Source organism: Ochotona princeps, chromosome 17, assembly GCF_030435755.1.
Source record: "Ochotona princeps isolate mOchPri1 chromosome 17, mOchPri1.hap1, whole genome shotgun sequence".
Lineage (NCBI taxonomy): Eukaryota > Metazoa > Chordata > Mammalia > Lagomorpha > Ochotonidae > Ochotona > Ochotona princeps.
This window is the reverse complement of record NC_080848.1, coordinates 10,540,794-10,559,043: the sequence shown is the minus strand read 5'-3', so window position 1 is coordinate 10,559,043 and position 18,250 is coordinate 10,540,794. Positions and strand designations below refer to the sequence as shown.

The 18,250-nt window shown below is 48.4% G+C and overlaps 1 protein-coding gene across 1 annotated transcript in view; it reads right to left on the bottom strand.

Annotated features, from left to right (window-relative positions):
- Positions 1-18,250, bottom strand: part of PITPNC1 (phosphatidylinositol transfer protein cytoplasmic 1) — a 231,914-nt gene that overhangs the window by 43,684 nt on the left and 169,980 nt on the right. Inside the window, exon 6 of the mRNA XM_004592974.2 lies at positions 4,015-4,110. Coding sequence (XP_004593031.1) covers positions 4,015-4,110 — 96 coding nt within the window. The remainder of the gene's footprint in view (positions 1-4,014; positions 4,111-18,250) is intronic.

Here is an 18,250-nt window from a genome sequence, read left to right as displayed (position 1 = left end):
TGGCCTCCAGGCTATGGGTCAGGGGTGCAGCAAGCCCGGGGAGGGGTGCTAGGGAGGTGGGAAAAAGATGGCTTCACAAGGGGGAAGTTGCACTTGAGCTGAACCCTGCCAGAGGGCAGTGAATGATGAGGTCAGGTATCATTTTCGAAGGAAACTCGTGCAGTGGGGGCATAGGGAGGAGGATGCTCATTATTTACAGTGTGCTCTATAGGATTTGATTTAGAAAAGTCTCCCCTTCTGAATTGGTTTTTGCTCTGATTCAGGGTCCCTGGGTCTCTCTCTCTAAGGTGGGTTGATTACAGCCTAGGATTCAGGCAGTCAAATGAGGGTAGGGCTGGCCTGTGGGGGAGGGGGATGTGGAATATGTGTTTGGTCTCGGGTTTAATGGCAGGCTCCTGAGGTTGCCAGTAACCCTTTATGGTTAACTGCCAGGTCTGTGAATAAAGAAGGCAACCTGTGACACAGGCAAGCCCTCTTTTGGGGGGCAATACTGGGCGGAGCTCAGCCCCGGGTCAGGGGGTGTTCCCTTCTTTCACATCCATGTAGTAGCCCGAAGACTCAGGGACCTTCAGGAATGTCTCTGAGCACGAGAGCTAAACCCACGGTTCCATTTGTTCCCTTTGGGGGCAGGCTTTCCCAGTCTTAGTGCTTTTGACATTTGGACCAGTTAATTTTTTGTTGTGAGGGGTGAGCTGTGCTTTATGGCTGCTGGGTGGAATTCCTGGCTGCTTCCACCCTCTAGACAATGGTAGAAACCCCTCAAGTTGTGAAAACCTAAGATGTCCCCAGCACTGCCAAGCATCCTGTGGGGTAAAATCACCACCCCTCCCGCCCACACTGGGACTGTTCTAGAAGTCCATTTTCCATACATCCATCTATTTCCATTTGGTTTTCCATTCCAGCTGACTTGCTCACTCAGCGGCAATTAACACAATGGGTCTCCGTCTTCCTCCCACACCCGATATTCTTTGATGCACCCTCCTGGTTTGCTTCTCACCTCTCTGACCAATGTGTGGCAGATTTCTGGTGCCACCCGACCCCCTTCCTGCCCTCCAAATGCTGCCAGCCTTTCAGGCTCAGGCCTGAGCCCCCTTCTCTGCTACACATCCTGCTTTCTCTTCCCAGGATTCTAAACATCTTCTGCCTGCCAAATGCTCTCAAAGTCGCCTCCAGCTCGGATGCTCAGTGAAGCTCTAAGTTCATTTTTCATTAGCACCAGAAATTCCAGCCATCTTTCTCAAATTCCCATCTCACTCAATAGCACCTACATCTACCCGCTGCTCAAGCCGGGGTGCTCAGGGTCACCCCGACTCCTCTCCATCTTTGTGGCAATCCTCTGGGTCAAGCCATCTGAAACCTGAGTAACCACAAGGCCAGCACTCCAGTGACCTCCAGGGTCTCCTGCCTTCCACTTGGCTTTTCTTCAGTGTATTCTCCGCTCGCTGCAATCTTTGAAAGGCACACATCAGATCATTTGATGTTCTGAATTCCATTTCTTATTTTAAAAAATACTTATTTAACAGGCAAGCGCAAAAGAAAGAAAGGGACACAGAGAGGTAGATCTTTCATTCAATGATTCACTCCCCAAATTATCACAACAGTTAGGTCTGGGTCAAACTAAAACTGGAGCCAGGAACTCCATCGTGGTCGCCCTTGTGGGTATCAGGGGTCCATGTAATTGGGCCACTTTTCTCTGCCTTCTCAGGAGCATGAGCAGGAAGATGGATTGCAAGTGGAGCAGCCAGGAGTACATGGGATGCTGCCATCACAGGCTATGGCCTTCCCAGCCGCAACAGTGGCACCCTGGCTTCCATTTCTTTAGCTTGCCCTCGGATACACTTCTAGGGCCTTCCAAACAGCCCCTCCCCTCTTCCTAAGCTCTTCTTTGTGCTGCTGCCACCACCCGGGCCTTCTTTCAGTTCATCACTGCCACACGTTTGCCCCCACCCGCAAGACTGTCCCCTCTCTTCATCCTGATGGTCTTGGCATCACCCCCTTTCCTTCTGGAACATTTCTGCTGCTCACAGAGTCTTATGCTGAGTTTCTCATTTTAGTCTCTCTCTGTTCCCTTCCTGCTTGCACGTGTGACTCATAGCTCCCTATCCACCTTTCTGCTTACATCTGTATTGTGTGGCTGCTCTGCTGAAGTGGAAGGGTCCCCAGGGGAGGAATCCTTAGCATCTCCTTTGTTCATTGCAATGTCTCCACCTGAACACTGTAGGCGATACCCGCTGACTGCCCGGCAAACACTTGGTGCATGGGTGACTAATCATCTCTCATTTCCTCGATGACACTGTAGCTGGGAAACACTATGACCCAGACAGCGAGGACAAACAGCTTCACGGGTGACCCTGCAAGGCCTGAAGGAAGAGATAGATCCTCAAAGGTCTAGGTCAAAGAAAAGTCACTTTCTGGTGGCAGATCTTGGGGTCACAAAGCACAGGGCAATAAGCCAGGCACCTGCTGACTCAGAGCCAGCCTTGTGGACTTCTCTGTTCACGTAACCTGTCTATCCTGGGACTTCCACTAAGCCAGGACAGAGCTCCCTGGGAGCCAGGCTGGTTCTGAGCCCCGGTCTCCAAGAAGAAGGGCTGAGACGAGTTCAGAACCTAAAAGGCCCAGGGCTCTGGGTAGGACAGAGCTCCCAGGGCCCAAGGAGAGACAGGAGAGATGGCTTGGTAAGAAACCTTGCATGTCACTGAAGTCCTCCAAGTACTGGTGGCTTTGGCCTGACATGGTAGCTGTATCTTGGAGCCGGCATGTGGTATAGCAAGTTAAGCCGCCACCTGGAATGCCAGCATCCCATATGGGCACTGGTTTCAGTCCTGGCAACTCCACTTCTAATCCGGTTTCCAACTGATGCACCAGGGAAAGCAGGCTCCTGGCTTTTGGCCTGGGTTACTGTTATTTGGGGGAGTAAAGTGACGGATGCAAGATCTCTTTCTCTCTCTCTCTGTAACTCTGCCTTTCAAATAGAAAATAACAAATCTTTTTCTTTTTCTTCTCCTCCGGAGTGTTTTGGCTGGCTGCAGAGCATGGTATCAGTGCTCGGCTTGGGGTCAATGTGCATGATGCAGAGTGATCCATGCCAGCTGCTTGTGTCCCCAGCTCTCTAAGGAACAGCAGCTGGAAAGGACACAACTGCCAAGATCAGGTATGGCTTATACAGCAAACGACTCACACAGTGTCGAAGCAAAAACCCCGGGCCCCAGGGCGAGCCTGGTCTCAGGAAGGGTACAGTTCCCTTCGCCCAGGATTACCTATTCTCTCTTCTTCAATCAGCTTGAATGAATCCGAGAGAAGAGTTTCCAGGTCCATGTGTTATGGCTCAAGGACGAATCTGGGGCCTCGATTCCAAACATACTGCAATTGGCTGCACGTTGCTAAACAACTGAACTAGCCTGCACCTGGTGTCATAGCAGGGCCCAAGTGATATTTACAGGGGGGTCACTCAGCCACCGGCAGTCATTAATAAAATGCTAATGGGATACAAATGGCTGCCTGTACCAACGTAGAACTAAAGCAAAGGAGGGCTTCTAGCTAGAACAGTGACCGATCGAACGACCGTAGAGAATGCTATTTTCAGCCACAAGAGAAGAAAGGAAAAGCTTCGTTATTCCAAAATGGGTTCTGGGCTAAGATGAGCCATCAAAGTTTCAAAAACTGATTGAGGATTTTCTTTGTATTAAAACCCGAGGGATATAAATAAGCATGGTTCTTGCACCCTCCAGAGTGTGCGGCTGGTGAGCTGGACTGGGGTGCTGGACGGCTCAGCTCTTCAAATACTGACACTGTCCAGAGCGACGGCCAATCTGGGGGCAGGAAATGGCCATCAACACTGAGCGGCAGCAAGGGCTGGTGCTGGCTCCTGGGGAGCGAGGACTTCATTTTGAGAACTATGTTAAAAACCCCTGCAAGATGAGAACTCCACCGGAAGGAAGTCTCCTACACAAACTTCTGTTGAATGAATGAACACATGACTCTCTGTCCCATGTCACCCCACCTCTTGCTTACCTCCGATTCTTTGTAGTAACGTTCTGGAATTTCATCACAGGCAATATCAATAAAGCAAACTTCTCTCTCCAGGTCTTTGGCTTCATTGTCAAAAATCTGAAAAGAGCAGAGCAACATATCAAAGATTACTGATGCCAGGTGGTGCCCTCCAAGGTCCCCGTTGGGTTGGCATCATTGTGCCCGAGGCAGAAGGGCACCCTGCAAAGCATCCTCACAGAGCTCCTGGTTAAAGCTTCCACCAGCCACAGAGCGTGCGAGAATCATCAAAAGGTTTTTTATGCATCGCTGAGGTTTTGTCACATCAGAGGCAGGTGTAGCATCAATCACCACTTGGTGAGCGGTAAGAGAAAAAGTTGGCTGTTTTTAGAAGTTCAGGAGTGAGGAAATGAATCTCTTGAAAAAAAAAAAAATCTCTTCCCAAACTGCAGTCTGCCGTTTTTTGGCGGTGAATCAATACAGGGGGAGTGACAAGGCCGAACAAAAAGCAGTGTGCCGGCCAAGGATTTAGAGAAGAAAAAAGGTGTATCTGTGTTTTCACGAAAATATTCATATAGATTTAATTTCACAAATAATACACACTCAGAACAGAGAAACAGAGATAAGCACACACACAAAAAAAGAGGACAAGAAGCCATCATCCTACGATGCAAGTTAAAATGCGTGTGTTTTTCTTGATGACCTAAGAGAGCCGTGTCCTTGGCCAACGCAGGGGCCGCGAGGTTTGGCATGGTAACATACTGATACTGCTTCCTGCCAGCCTCCTTGCGGTTTGACTGGTCCAGAGTGCCCACCCCTTGCCACACACATACACATAAAGGCAACACAGCCACAATATACAGGCACAGTATGCAACTACAGTATCTCTAGGTTTTCTCCCTGTCATCTTTCTGGACTTCTCTTTTGGAAGGACGGTAACAGGTTAAGCCATGCAAATCACTCCAGCCTTTCAGGAACTCAGTGTTATGCTGCAACCCCCAGGAAATACTACTTACAACAGACCCTTCAGAAGAGAATATTTTTACAAGGGCACGGAGGTTGAGGTCAAAGAACTTTGTCCTGAGTCACATTTGGGGGCCTATCAACAGTGATGACACGCCACCAGACAATGTTGGGGAGACTATATGTTGCCTTTATGGTTGGCTTCTCCAATGGAAACTTCTAGCTCTTTCTGAATCACACATGGGCTGGTCAAGATTCTCCAAATTGGTTCCCTGTTCTATTGCCTACTTTGGTGAGTGAAATCTTCAAATCTATCCAAGGAAGTCAACTCCTCAGTTTGGCCTGAGCCGGCCTCTGCCTCTCGCTTGCTCTTAAAGGCAGAGAAAGACTGGTTCCTTTCGCTGCCATTTGAAGTCAAGCGCTTGGAGACTCTCTGAATGCATTTGGGAGGGACAGGTGGATTGTCTTGGAATGAAACAAGTTCAAGGCTGAGCGGAGAAATCAGCTGTGAAAGGCCACACTGACCCTCAGAGGCTGTCTCTGTCTCACTAAAGTGTGACGCAAGAGAAGGAAGACATGAAACTCATTAACAAGGCAACACTGAACATTCTGGGGGGATATGAGTTCCTAAGGAATAAATGACTAAAGAACTTTCCCATGCATTGGGGTTAAAACTTACAACATCCAAACAAAGGAGAAGAGTTGGGGGGTGACAGGAGCTGTCGACAGGTTATATGGCTTTACCTAATTTAACGGGAGGGCTTCTGACCACCCATTGTGTCCATTACCACATTACTGCCTTTTGGCTGGAAATTCATCTTCTGTCCCAATTCCCAGACAATGGACTGGACCCCCTAAAGGATTCTTCCTTATAATGAGTCTGGCACTAAGCCTTGTCAGTAGAGGGCGCTAGAGGGACACTCCAGGGAGAAGTGGCTGGCTCTCCCAGGTTTGGCACTGCCCCAGGGGCATGATCTGTAGGTAGAGGCAGCTTCAGAACCTGGAGGGCAGAAATGCTCAGTGACCTTGCAGCCCTGGCACGGCCCCAGGAACCACTTCTTCATGCCCTCTCTACTGAAGCACTGTGTGCACCAGGCTGTATATGAGCAGTGCATCCTGACAACCTCCACATACTTGTCCACCAACCTCATCTTGCCAGAGGGCTGTCTACTGCCTGGCTTTGGTCTCTGCTATCCTATGGGCCCCCATAATCATCCCTTCTCCAGGAGAGTCTGCACCTCAGCCAGCCACAGACAGGTGTTCCTCCCAGTACTTTCTTCTCGGATATTCTCTCATTCTTAGGACACCCTTGAGAGTTCTCTTTGCATCTTCAAAGTTGCCCTTCTTAAATGGTAACAATTCCTCATGTTACAATTTAGTTGTTGGGAAGGTGTGGTGGCTGTCTCCTGTATGGACATGACTGCCCACAAAGTGCTGCCCTAGGCCTTAGTGACTCAAAAATTGCTCATAGGTTGAGTTCCAGACCTGAAAAAAAAAAGTTGTTGTCTAGCAGGAGAGAGACGGACTGGGAAGCTCTCACTAAACCCCAAAGTACAACCTAGTCGGTGCAACTCAAAGCGAGGGAGATGCACCATTGCTGTTGAGTCAGCAAGATCACCCAAGGTCACCGTCAGCGGACAGACTCAGATGGAGGGGCAAAGTCTCTAGACTCCACTGCTGGGCTCCTCCCCTGATAAAAGGCTGTCTCTTAGCACTCAGTGAAGATTGCTATCAGCTCAGAGAGCTTCCTGCTTCTTCATGAAAAAGCACTTGGTTTTCCTCCTGCTATTTACAAAACCTACACTGCTGAGACCCAAGAGCCATTGCTAAGACCTTTGCCAAGCCTTGGGCTTTTCTGCTGCTCTGTCCCCTCACCATGGCTGCAGCATTTTCTGAACGCTTTCTTCAGTCTGACAGGACTGGTATCCTTGGTTAATATGTTTACTTCTTGTGCCAAAGCATGGAAAAGTCAAGTTTACTGGAACTTTGCCACAAACATTTCAAGGGTGGAGTTATACTACTTGAACAAAGCCACAGAAAAGCCACTTTGGGAACCTCAAGCTACTCTTTAGCTTTGCAATTACAGGGTCTTGCTTTCCAATAAATAACCACTCTCCCTGGCCTCGGTCCTCTTAGAAGCTGCTCATGGGTGTTTTATTTGCTAAATTGGTGGGCTGCATTAGCCTCTGCTTTCCCAATAGGAATCCATGGTAGGAATATTACTTACTAATTGATCTTTGATTCCTGTCATGAGTACGGGCTCTGTTTATTTGGTCATAAGTACCCATATTTCCCACAATTTCCAATATAGGATTTCAAACCCCTTAAGTATGGGCCAGTAGGTCCTATACTGGGAATCAGCAGAGCCAAGTTGGAGTTAATTTATTCAGGTAACCTGCAGGCTTCCATGCTCTTGTCTTTAAATACAAAAGTTTAAGCCCAATGGGTGAGGAGAGTCTGTGAACATCCTGGCAAGCAGACAAACCTCAGGGACGCACACTTCCTGATAGGAGTGTCAACCACTTTGAGTATCAGTGCGATGTGAGGCACCTGGTCTGTGTCTTGGGCCTGCTGCTGATCCCAGCTTCCCGTTAACATGCATCCTGGGAGGCAGCAGTTAATGATTTATCCCTGGAGACCCTGATGGAGTCCCAGGCTCCCAACATTGGCCTGCCCTCAGTCCTGGCTGTTGTAGGCCTTTGATAAGTGAATCAGCAGAGGGGTGCTCTTTCTGCCTTTCAATTACAAATGAAAATAAATGAATATTTATATGAAAAGACATCTGTGGCCCTGTTGAAGTTGAAACCCAGTGACCCAGATGAGCACTGAAATTCCTTCCAGTTAAAAAGCCTATGGTGCTCAGTGTGGCCTCTGGGTCATATTAGTCCCCAAAGTCTTGCTCCTCTGGCTTGTTCCCTCTGTAACCCCTTCACCCCACGGCCAGCCAACTTGGTTGGGAGACAGAGAGGCTGTAGTAGGGCCATGGGAGGTGGTGGCAGTGAGGGCGTAGCATAATCAAAGGGCACAGCCAAGGTGAAAGAGTGTGATCTTCACAGTCAGTTAAGGGCAGCATCCGGAAGGGGCTCTGCTACCACCAGGCGGAGGCTTGGTCAGGCCCCAGAGGAGTGTGCTCAGTAAGAGAAGCGGTGTATCTGGGCTTTCTCCCTGCAGCAGCTGCAGCTGCTGGAGCTCTGGCCCAACCACTGGCTCTCAGAGGTGTTGTAAAGGGCCCCCCTCTGAGATGGTGCATCTTACACATACACCAAGCCAGGGCCTTGCAGACGGCACTGGACACCTCAGTGCTGTGCACGCCTCCTGGCCTTGGGCTTGACTCTGAGAGTTGATTGAGGGACTTTTCCTACATGACTTTAGGATATGGCTCCCCTGGTTGGGTGTTTTTCAGAGACATGGAAGGGGAAATGCGTTGTCCTCTTTCTCGTCTACCACCCACCCACACATCATCCGCAGCGGGTTTTTGGTGCCAACATGGTTGACGCTCCTGCCCCCCACTCCCCTACGAGGGAAGGAGTGATCTTTTAACACAGACTGAGAGATCCTGCAAGAAGGCAGACCTGCAGAAACACTGTGACAGATTCCAAAATAAAAGAGACATCTGTCCTCTTTCTTTTTTTGTAAAACATTCAGTTGAACACTAAGTATCCATTGTCTTGAAAATTTTCATAGACTTCCACCTGGTAAGAGCACACTTGGAGAATTTATCTTAAGGCAATAACCATAAAGAAAAAGCTTATGCACGAGCATTTCCATTGCAATATTATTGCAATGACAAAAAGATAAGGAAGAAAACAGCTTAAATATCCCACTATGGGAGAAGAACCAAAGGGATTCAGATACATCCACTGCTGAAGGATTATGGGTCATGCAACTGTCATTAAGAAAGGACAGGCACATGGAACTTCACGGAAGATGTCTCAACCCCACTCTGGATTTCTCTGTGCATAGAAGCATTTTAGATTTGGTGACTTCTCTTATCAGAGTCCATCAAGAGGACCATGTGGGATGACTCTTCATCAATTCACAACCCATTACCCTGGGAATCAGAGATTCTGCCACCCCGTTCGCTACAATATTAACTTTCACTGGTTTAAGATGCAAGTTCAAGGGCAGACACTGTGTTGCAGTGGGTTAAGCTGCAGATTGGGGAGCCGATATCCCATATGGTGCAGGTTCAAGTCCTGTCTCCTCAACTTCAGGTCTAGCTTCCTGCTAATGCACCTGGGAGGTAGCAGGTGATGGCTAGGTCTTTGGATCCCTGCCACTCACACGGCTTTGGCCTGTCTCACTCCCAGCTGTTAGGGGTATTTGGGGATTGAGTCAATGGACTGAAAAATCTCTCCCTTTCAAGTAAATGAAGACAAACTTTTTCAAGATCCGGAGGAGTCAGCAGAGGAGTCAGTGTACTACCTATAATGCCAGCACCCATAGGAATACCAGTTTGAGTCTGGATGCTTCACTTCCGATTCAGCTCCCTGCTAATGAGTGTGGAAAGACAGCAGAATTTGGCATAAGTACTTGGGTCTCTGTCACCCATGTGGGAGATGCAGATGAAGTTTTTGGCTTCTGTTTTCTGGCTTTCACTTGGCCTGCCTCAGCCCTTGCAGCAAGAGTGACCCAGTGGATGAAAAAAAATCTCACTGTCTTTGTCACTCCTACTTTTCAAACAAATGAGTCTTTTTTTTCCCCTCCATGTTCACCACGACCATATTATTACTCCAATGGCACTGGGCTGGGCTGCAGAGTCTCCTGCCTCCTGGAAGTCCCACTCACCTGCCCCTCCTCACTTTGTGGGGAAAAGCTGCTGTGGGCCGCTGACCCCAATAAAACTCCTCATGTGTTTTCTAGAATTTTGTGCACATCCACGCTTCCCTCAGACGAAATGAGAAACAAAGTGTTGGGCGTCTCCCCAACCCCTACTGGCCAGTGAGTCCCGTTCAGAAGGTGGGGCTTGGGCACAGCCACCCCAGGGGGCAGCTGTAAGGTATGACTGACTGTGGGAGTGTCATGTGGCTGAGCCAGGTCAGGGTGCGGGGTTGGCACTGTGGTGCCGTGGTTTAAGTTGCTTCTTGCAACATGCCAGCATCCCATGTCTGAGCATGTGCTACAGTCCTGGCTGTCCTGTTTCTGACCTAGCTCTCTGCTAAGGGGCCTGGTAAGGCAGTGGAGGATGGTCCAAGGACCTGCACTCTGGCACCCACGGAAGAGACCCAAGGTAGTTCCTGGCTCCTGGCTTTGACCTGAGATCTGGTTGTTGTCCTTTGGGGGAATGAATCAGTAGGTGGAAGATCTCTGTCTCTCTCACTATCTCTGCCTTTTAAACATATGACTCTCTCTCTTTTTTAATCCAAACATAGAAGAGGACTCAGCACTTTCAGCCCAATTTTTCTGCAAACCTGAAACTTCTCTAAAAAATAGTCTATTTCTTCTGAAGAACTGAGGTGGTAGAGAGAGACAGGCTTAGCAGCTATGTGGATTTATATCTTCCTGCCTAAGCCCGAGCCACTGAGGATGCCAGACAGAGGAACCTGATTACTAGGGATTTACAGAAAAATCTAGCCATCATCTTGCTTTATACTCCAAATATGATTAAAGGTTCCAAGGAGTCTAGCTACACCGCTGCTCTTCCCAACTATAACTTTTGGCATTTGGGAGCTCTCCAGGGGAAGCAGCTAAGACATATCAATAAAGTACAGGTTGGGGAAGAATAAGCAGTGGAAGCTGAACTGTTGTTTCGGCTGAGCTTTCATGCTTATGCCCTGGGTTTGCTGAGTGCCCAGTGGTTGGGTAGAGGGAAAGGAACACAGGCCACTGGCTAAAACTTTAGGTATTTGGGGCTAGGATTGGTTCGTGGGTGACAGATTATTCCCTCTTAGTTTAAGATTTATTTATTTATTTAAACGCCGGGTCAAAGAGAGAACCATTCACTTGTTCACACCCTAAAGGACCACCATCAATTAGGGCTGGGGCTGGACCAGGCTGAAGGCAAAGGCCAAGAGCCTCATTCCAGGTCTCCCACATGGGCAGCAGGGGCTGAAGCATGTGGGCCATCTTCTGCTGCTTTCCCAGGTACATTAGTAGGGAGCGGATCTGAAGTGGAGCAGTTGGCACTTGAACTGGTGACCACATGAGATGTCGGCACTGCAGAGAGTAGTTGAATTCTCTATGCCACGATGCCAGCCCCTGTTTTTCACTTTCAGTTTTAAGATTTATTTATTTACTTGAAAGTAAGAATTATAGGAGAGAGAGAGAGAGGGAGAGAGAGATTTTCCATCCACAATTTCTCTCCTAAGAGAGTCTCAATGGCCAATACTGGGCCAGGGGGCAGGAATTTCATCTGGGGTGGCAAGTACTAAACACCTGAGCCATTCTCTGCAGCTTTTCCCATGCCATCAGCAGGGAGCTGGATCACAAGTGGAACCCATATGGGTTGTCAGCACTGCAGGTGATGCCTCTACCTATGTCACCATGGCGGGCCCCTGATGGACTGATATGTAGCAGTAGCATGCCATTAACAGTAGCTTGAAAAACTCACATAACTCAAAAAAGCGGGAGAGGCAAGGTGATCATTGCCCCCAAACCCATCATCTCATTATCCCGGCTCTATCGGGGTAATGCTCTACAAGCATTTTCACAGCTGCACGATTCAACAGTGGCCATCTCAAGGGTGTTAGGCGCTCTCTGATGCATCCCAAGAAGTCTTCCACGCCATTAAGACAGGCCTAAAAAGAATGGTGGACATTGATTTCTTCAAGAACATTTTCCACCTCCATGCTGCTTCCCATTTGCCACAGTAGAGAGGTGAGTAGGTGTCACCTGCTCTGAAGAGAGTGACTTGAGGACAGTAAGGAAGCGGTGAAGGCATGGCACCCAGGGAATCAGCAATAGTTAACAAGTACCTATGATGTGGCCGACACTATGCCTCTTGAAATGTGGTTGGGAGGTCTCCCCTCAAGGAAGCTCTGGTTCCACAGGGAGTAGATTCATTATAAGATTTCACCTTCTGACAGACTCTGTATGTCACTAAGGCAGAGAGGTCCCTCTTTACCTGCAGGAATCGGTTCTAAACCCCTGCAGACACACCACCATACACAGATGCTGGGAGTCCCTGATATAAAACGATGTAGTATTTGCATACATAATCTTTATACATCTTCCCCTACCATCTCTAGATATTTTATAACACTTAACACAATGCAAATGCTATATAACTGGTTGTTATACTCTATTATCTGGGAAATAATGACAAGAAAAAAAAATGTTGGGGTGAGTGTTTCACGAAACAGTTAAGATACCACATTGGGGATTAATGATGTGGCATAGCGTCTTAAGCCGCCACCAGTAACACCAGAAACCCATAGAGGCACCAGTCTATGTCCCAGCTGCTCCACTTCCAAACCAACTCCCTGCTAATGCGCTGGGAAAAGATGGTTCAAGAGTTTTGGTCTCTGTCATCCATGTGGGAGACCAGGATTTAACTCCCACTGTTAGCCTGGTCTAGCCTGGCCATTGTGTCCATCTGGACACTCAACCAATCTCTCTTTCCTCTCTAACTTTGCCTTTCAAATCAATCACCTCTTTAAAAATGACACCCCATGAGATGCCCACATTGTATCTCAGAGCACCTGGTTCAAGCCTTGGCTCCTCTACTTCCAACCTAGCTTTCTGCTAATGCACAAAAATCTGGGAGGCATCAGTTGATGGTTCAAGTACCTGAGCCCCTGCATCTCATGTGGGAGACCTGGATGGAGTTCTGCGGCTTCTGGTTTGGGTCTGGTCCAGCTCTGGCCACCGTAGGGTATATAGAGAGTAAAGCAGAGGACAGAAGACCTCTTTCTGTCTTTCAAATAATGTGAAAATAACTAATTAAAAACAAAGCCACGTGTCCATGTTCAGTATGGGCACAATTTTCATTGAGGATTTTTCCTCTGTGGCCGTGCAGGCTGACTGATTACTTGGTCCTGAAAGGGACGCTTCTGAAAGGAACCCGAGACCCAACTCAGTGAGGAAGGATGCCAGCACAGGCTACAGTCCCTGGGTGCAGGAGGGTTACTCGGCCAGCAGGAAGGGGAAGACTGGGTGGTATGCTGGGATGCACACTGCCTTTCCTCAATCCTCCACCAACATGGGCCCTGGTACAGGGGTGTCTCGGTTTTTCCAGCTTCTGCCAGGAGCAGTCAAGCCAAGGTTTCAGTCCTGAGAGGGTCTCAACAGATCCCAGCACTGGCCAGGGGTCAGCAATGGACCTTGCATGGCCTGTGAGTGAAGAGTTTGTTGCCATTGTCAGTCATGAAGTTTACGGTCATCTGTTGAAATGGCCCAGACCACTGTCCTCCGCGCTCCAGCTCGAAAGCAGATGCTCTGTTCTCAGCCCTGGCCCTGAATGTTCCTACTGCAGGTACCTATGGCTGTTTCATTCCCTACTGAGCTGGTATGGACAGAAGAAGGGGTTGCGAAATTCCAAGTGGACATACACCATGTGGCATTCTGAGAGGCACATAGAAGACACGTGTGCTTTCCCTGCCCACCCCAAAAGTTGCAGAAAACTCAGGACAGATAGAAACCCACCAACCACAACAGATCTGAGACAGCAGGACGGAGCTCATTGGGATAACACCATCGAGACAAAGGAGCAATGGTCAGGTGCAAAAGTGGCCCAGCAGAGTCAGGCACACGGAGGTTCTGAAGTCACTGCGTGATGCCTTCAAGGTCAAGGACGTTCCTGTTCCCGGCTTCATGTCTGGGAAGAACTCCTGCAAACTGGCAGCAGGCTGGCAACCATCTCATGCCATGACACAGGGTCTGGGCGGGACACCATGGCAAATGCAGGCTTACACAGGGCAGAGAAAAATGAGCAAATGGCTTAGGAGGGGGACAGTAATCCAAGTGACATGGTGAGCGATGAGCAAGACTCCTTTGGACAGTGTTCTAATCAGGTGCTCTAGGTCTAGTTAACTAATTAAGGACAGAGGAGTCCATTAAAGTCATGCACAAGGTCGCGAACTCTGGGACTCCATTCATTTGCTAAGCAGCCTTTAAAGGCACAGAATTGCTCCTAAGTTACGGTTCCCAGGGCAGCTCTAACAAGGCTCCTTTCATGCGCGTGGTCTAATTTCAGTGCAGAGTAGCCTTGGTCCAAGCTCTTCCCCGGGGGCCACGGCCTCCTCTGGATGCAGGAGGCGGCCGCTGGGCCCAGGCCTGCTCTCCTTGTGGCAGGATCAATACAGCTGCCGAAAATAAGCCTCGGAAGCCGAGCTCAAAATAGCTCCAGTGTCACCCCGTTCTGTGTGATTTCGCTCCACGGGGTGGTCTCTAAGAACGAGGACTGCTGGTTTGCTCTCAAGTTGACAAATCGATATTGAACTGGAAGGCTCCTGGGGCCTGTGTGGGGCTGGCCTCCAGGGGCCTAGATCCTCCACATCCAGGTGACTTTGATCCTTCCTTGAACTTTTTTGGAGAACCTAAACAATGACTCCTTGGCACAAAGAGGCAGAGTCCTTGACACAGAAAAACCAGGGCTACTTGCTATTCCACTAGTTCAGCTGGGAGAGCAGAGAGCATGATCCAGGGTCAGATGGCTTAGAGGTGGGGAGAGGTTGGCGGGGGTGGTGCACGGGGGGGGGTGGTTGGAGATGGATGGGGGTGCGTGGCCACATTGTTGGGGAGGGGATGCCAAAAGACACATCAAGACAGCCAGCCTCACTCTTCACACAGCAGGGAGTCACTGTTGTTCACTGGACAACAGCTAGTCCCTAGGGGACTCTGGGGGCTGTCTCCTTCTAGTTCATTCCTGGCCAGCTTCTCTGAGCAAAAACAATGCCATGGGCACTAGCCCAAAACCACTTAAGAATCATAGATTGCAACTACTGTCAGAAAAACAAAATAAAAGAACAAACTGTTATATTTTCCTAGTAGGTTGTGTTGTGTTTGGTTTCTCTTTCTGCGGGGATAGCTTGTACATTCCTCCTGGGGCCAAGTCAGAATTTCACAAGGCCTCCTGGCCCAGCTCCATGGATTCTCCGAGCAGTCTCTAGGCCTGGCGAGAACAGGCTTGGGCCAGGAGAGGAGGAGGAGTGGAGGAGGCTGGCTTCCAGAGGCATGGGTAATACACTCTCAGGTCCCTCAGCTGCCCCGACCCCATGGCCCCTGGGGCCCTGCCACTCCTGACAGTCATGATTTTCCTGGTAGGAAGGAACCTATAGCCCCACCCCCATGCTTTAGCTCTCAAATCTGTCTTTGTGACTCAGCCTTGAGCTGTAGGTACTCCATCAATGTTCAATGTTAGTATTATTGAGGGAGAGAAAATCACCCACAAGACCAGTGCTTACTTAAAATTATTATTATTATTATTATTTGACTTATTTGAGAGGGAGGAAAAAGAGAAGGTCCCTATATATTGATTCTCCCAATGTGTGCCCACACAGGCAGGGGCTGGAGCTACAGTCCAGCCATGCTGGTGAGCAGTAGGAACCCAGTTACTGCTGCCCCATTGTCTCTTCCCAGGCAGCAGCCAGGGCTGGGAGTGGAACCGAGACGCTCTAAGGTGTGAGGAGAGTGGCTTCACCACCAGGCTGGCCCCTGGCCGCCGCAGTCTTCATCTGCAAGGTCTGAATTGCATCATCATTTGGCTACAATACAAACGAACCAATATTCTCCCCTAAACCTTTCCCCCCGCAAATGCATGGTTGAAACTTGTCCTTTTTTATTCCTTTTTTCTTTTTGGGTGTTACTGGATAAAATGCCAACCTTTGATGGTGGCTGATCTAACAAATCTCCTAAATTATCTCAGATACGTTCCCTGAATTCCAGATCTATCGAAGTCAACTGTGAACTGGACATCAGTCTCTGGTTTTATTCAAAACTAACATATTCAAAACTGCATTCATCATCTCCACTTATCCTCTGGCTTAAGGTTTGAGCCTTTTTCTCCTCTTGGTTCTTTAAACATCCAAGGTAGAAACCTGGGTTTATTTGTCTTAATTCTTTCCGCTTCTCACATGTGGTCAGGCACTAAGTCCTTTTCACTCCAACATCTCTGTATGTTACCCACTCAGCTCCCTGATGGGCCCTCTACTCTCTCTCTATTTTTCCTGGACTCCTAACATTCTTACTATTCAGATTCTGGTATCGTCATCCATATGTCCATTCATCCACCCTGTAATATCACCTATTTAGCCATTCTTTATTAAGTGACAATCCACTCTCCATCTAGCCAACCTCTTGTATCTACTACTCATTCATCCACCCATCATCCATTCATCTACTCATCTGCCTACCCATTTACTTATCAGGAACATACCAGTTTATGATAGAAAGGTTAGTGCCCAAGAATCAAACTATCTGGTTCTAATCCTGACTCAGGCTTCTCTTTCATCATTTAGAAGTGAGCACTCTGTGTGTCCTGCCCATCACTGAGCTGTTGGCATCTGCTGAGATATTGGGTGTGAAGGTGCTTGGAAAAGTACCAAATGCTACATAAACGCACAGACTTAGTATTGCTGCCTCCACCCTTCAACTCACCCATCTGGAATGTCTTCTTCTCCTCGCTCTGGCCCTGCCCTCCTTCCCCTAAAGCTGCTTTGTTACAACTTTCCATATCCTGTCTTTCAATCCTCCTTTGACCTAAAGGCCCATCCCACCTCACCAAGATTATGGCTTCTGCCAGGTCTTTCTTAATCATATTTTAGGAAATCATGTGAGTTAAGTCACAATATATGCAATAAATTCATTTGTGGGTTGGCATTTAGTTATGGGTTCATTCTCGGACGATCTGAGGCCCAACCCACACCTGCCTGATGGAATTGCCAGGGCACATGACCCTGAATAAGACATTTGTCTCAGTTGTTATGTTAAATTAGGAGGTCACACATTGTTACTCTAGGCAAGGTGGAACTATTATCCTCCAATTCCACACTTTTAGAGAAAGCCAAAGTTGGAAAGTAGCAACCAGCTTACCTTAATATTTTATTTAAAAAAACCATTCATGGGCCCGGCAGTGTGGCCTAGCGGCTAAAGTCCTTGCCTTGAATGCCCCGGGATCCCATATGGGCACCGATTCTAATCCCGCCAGCTCCACTTCCCATCCAGCTCCCTGCTTGTGGCCTGGGAAAGCAGTTGAGGACGGCCCAATGCATTGGGACCCTGCACCCGCGTGAAGAGGTTCCTGGTTCCAGGCTTCGGATCGGCGCGCACTGGCCCGTTGCGGCTCACTTGGGGAGTGAAACATCGGATGGAAGATCTTCCTCTCTGTCTCTCCTCCTCTGTGTATATCTGGCTGTAATAAAATGAATAAATCTTATAAAAAAAACCATTCATCTATCAAGCTGGAATATCAGAACAAATATCCTGATTACATGGGCTTGAGTAGCTGTCTGGACATGGACGAGAAAATACATTTGAGAGGTGACAGAGAAAGTCTTTCATCCTGTTGAGTTTTGCAAGTCTGGACTAGCAGTATCCCAAGGATTCTATCAAGAGAAAGGTCACTGCCAGAGTCCCATTAAATGTCCCAGTATGCCAAGCTTGTGCAGCCTTGGGGCTATGGGGAATACGCGATTCAATGAACAAAGTCCATTCCTCTGGGTGCCCCTATACATTCTTTCACTCTCTCTCTCTTTCATAAATAGAAGCTTATTTCTTTAGTTTTTTAATAAAACAATTTCTTTAGTGTTTTAATAAAAAAGATTTATTTATTTTGGAAAAACAGTTCAGATTTACGGAGAGAAAGAGCGACAAAGATCCTCCACCCGCTGGTTCATTCCCCAAGTGGGCACAACGGTTGGAGTTGAGCCAATCTGAAACCAAGAACCAGAAGCCTCTTTTGGCTTTCCCATGCAAGCGCAGGGCTCCAAGGATTTGGACCGTCCTCTACTGCTTTCCCAGGCTACAAGCAGAGAGGTGGATGGGAAGTGGAGCAGCTGGGACATGAACTGGCACCTATATGGGATCCCAGAGTTGCAAGATGAGGATTTGGCCAATGAGTCATCATGCCTGTTGTAGAACAGGACTTTGCGCTTTAACGTTAGTGTGTTTGTTGGTAGCTCCTTCATCTTGTTTGTCAGTAGTGACAAAACTCAGAAAACAATTTATTTGAGAAAAAAAGTAAATTCAGATACAATCCATCCATTTAGTTTATTTTTGCAAGTTAGGAAAAACAACTTCACATTTCATTTTAGAGGTTGAGTCTCTTGAATCAGAACAGACTGAGAACCAGCTCTCACTGTTTCCACTGGTGAGCATAATAGTGGGGGCTGGGAGCAGGCTAGATCAGGTTGGACTACAG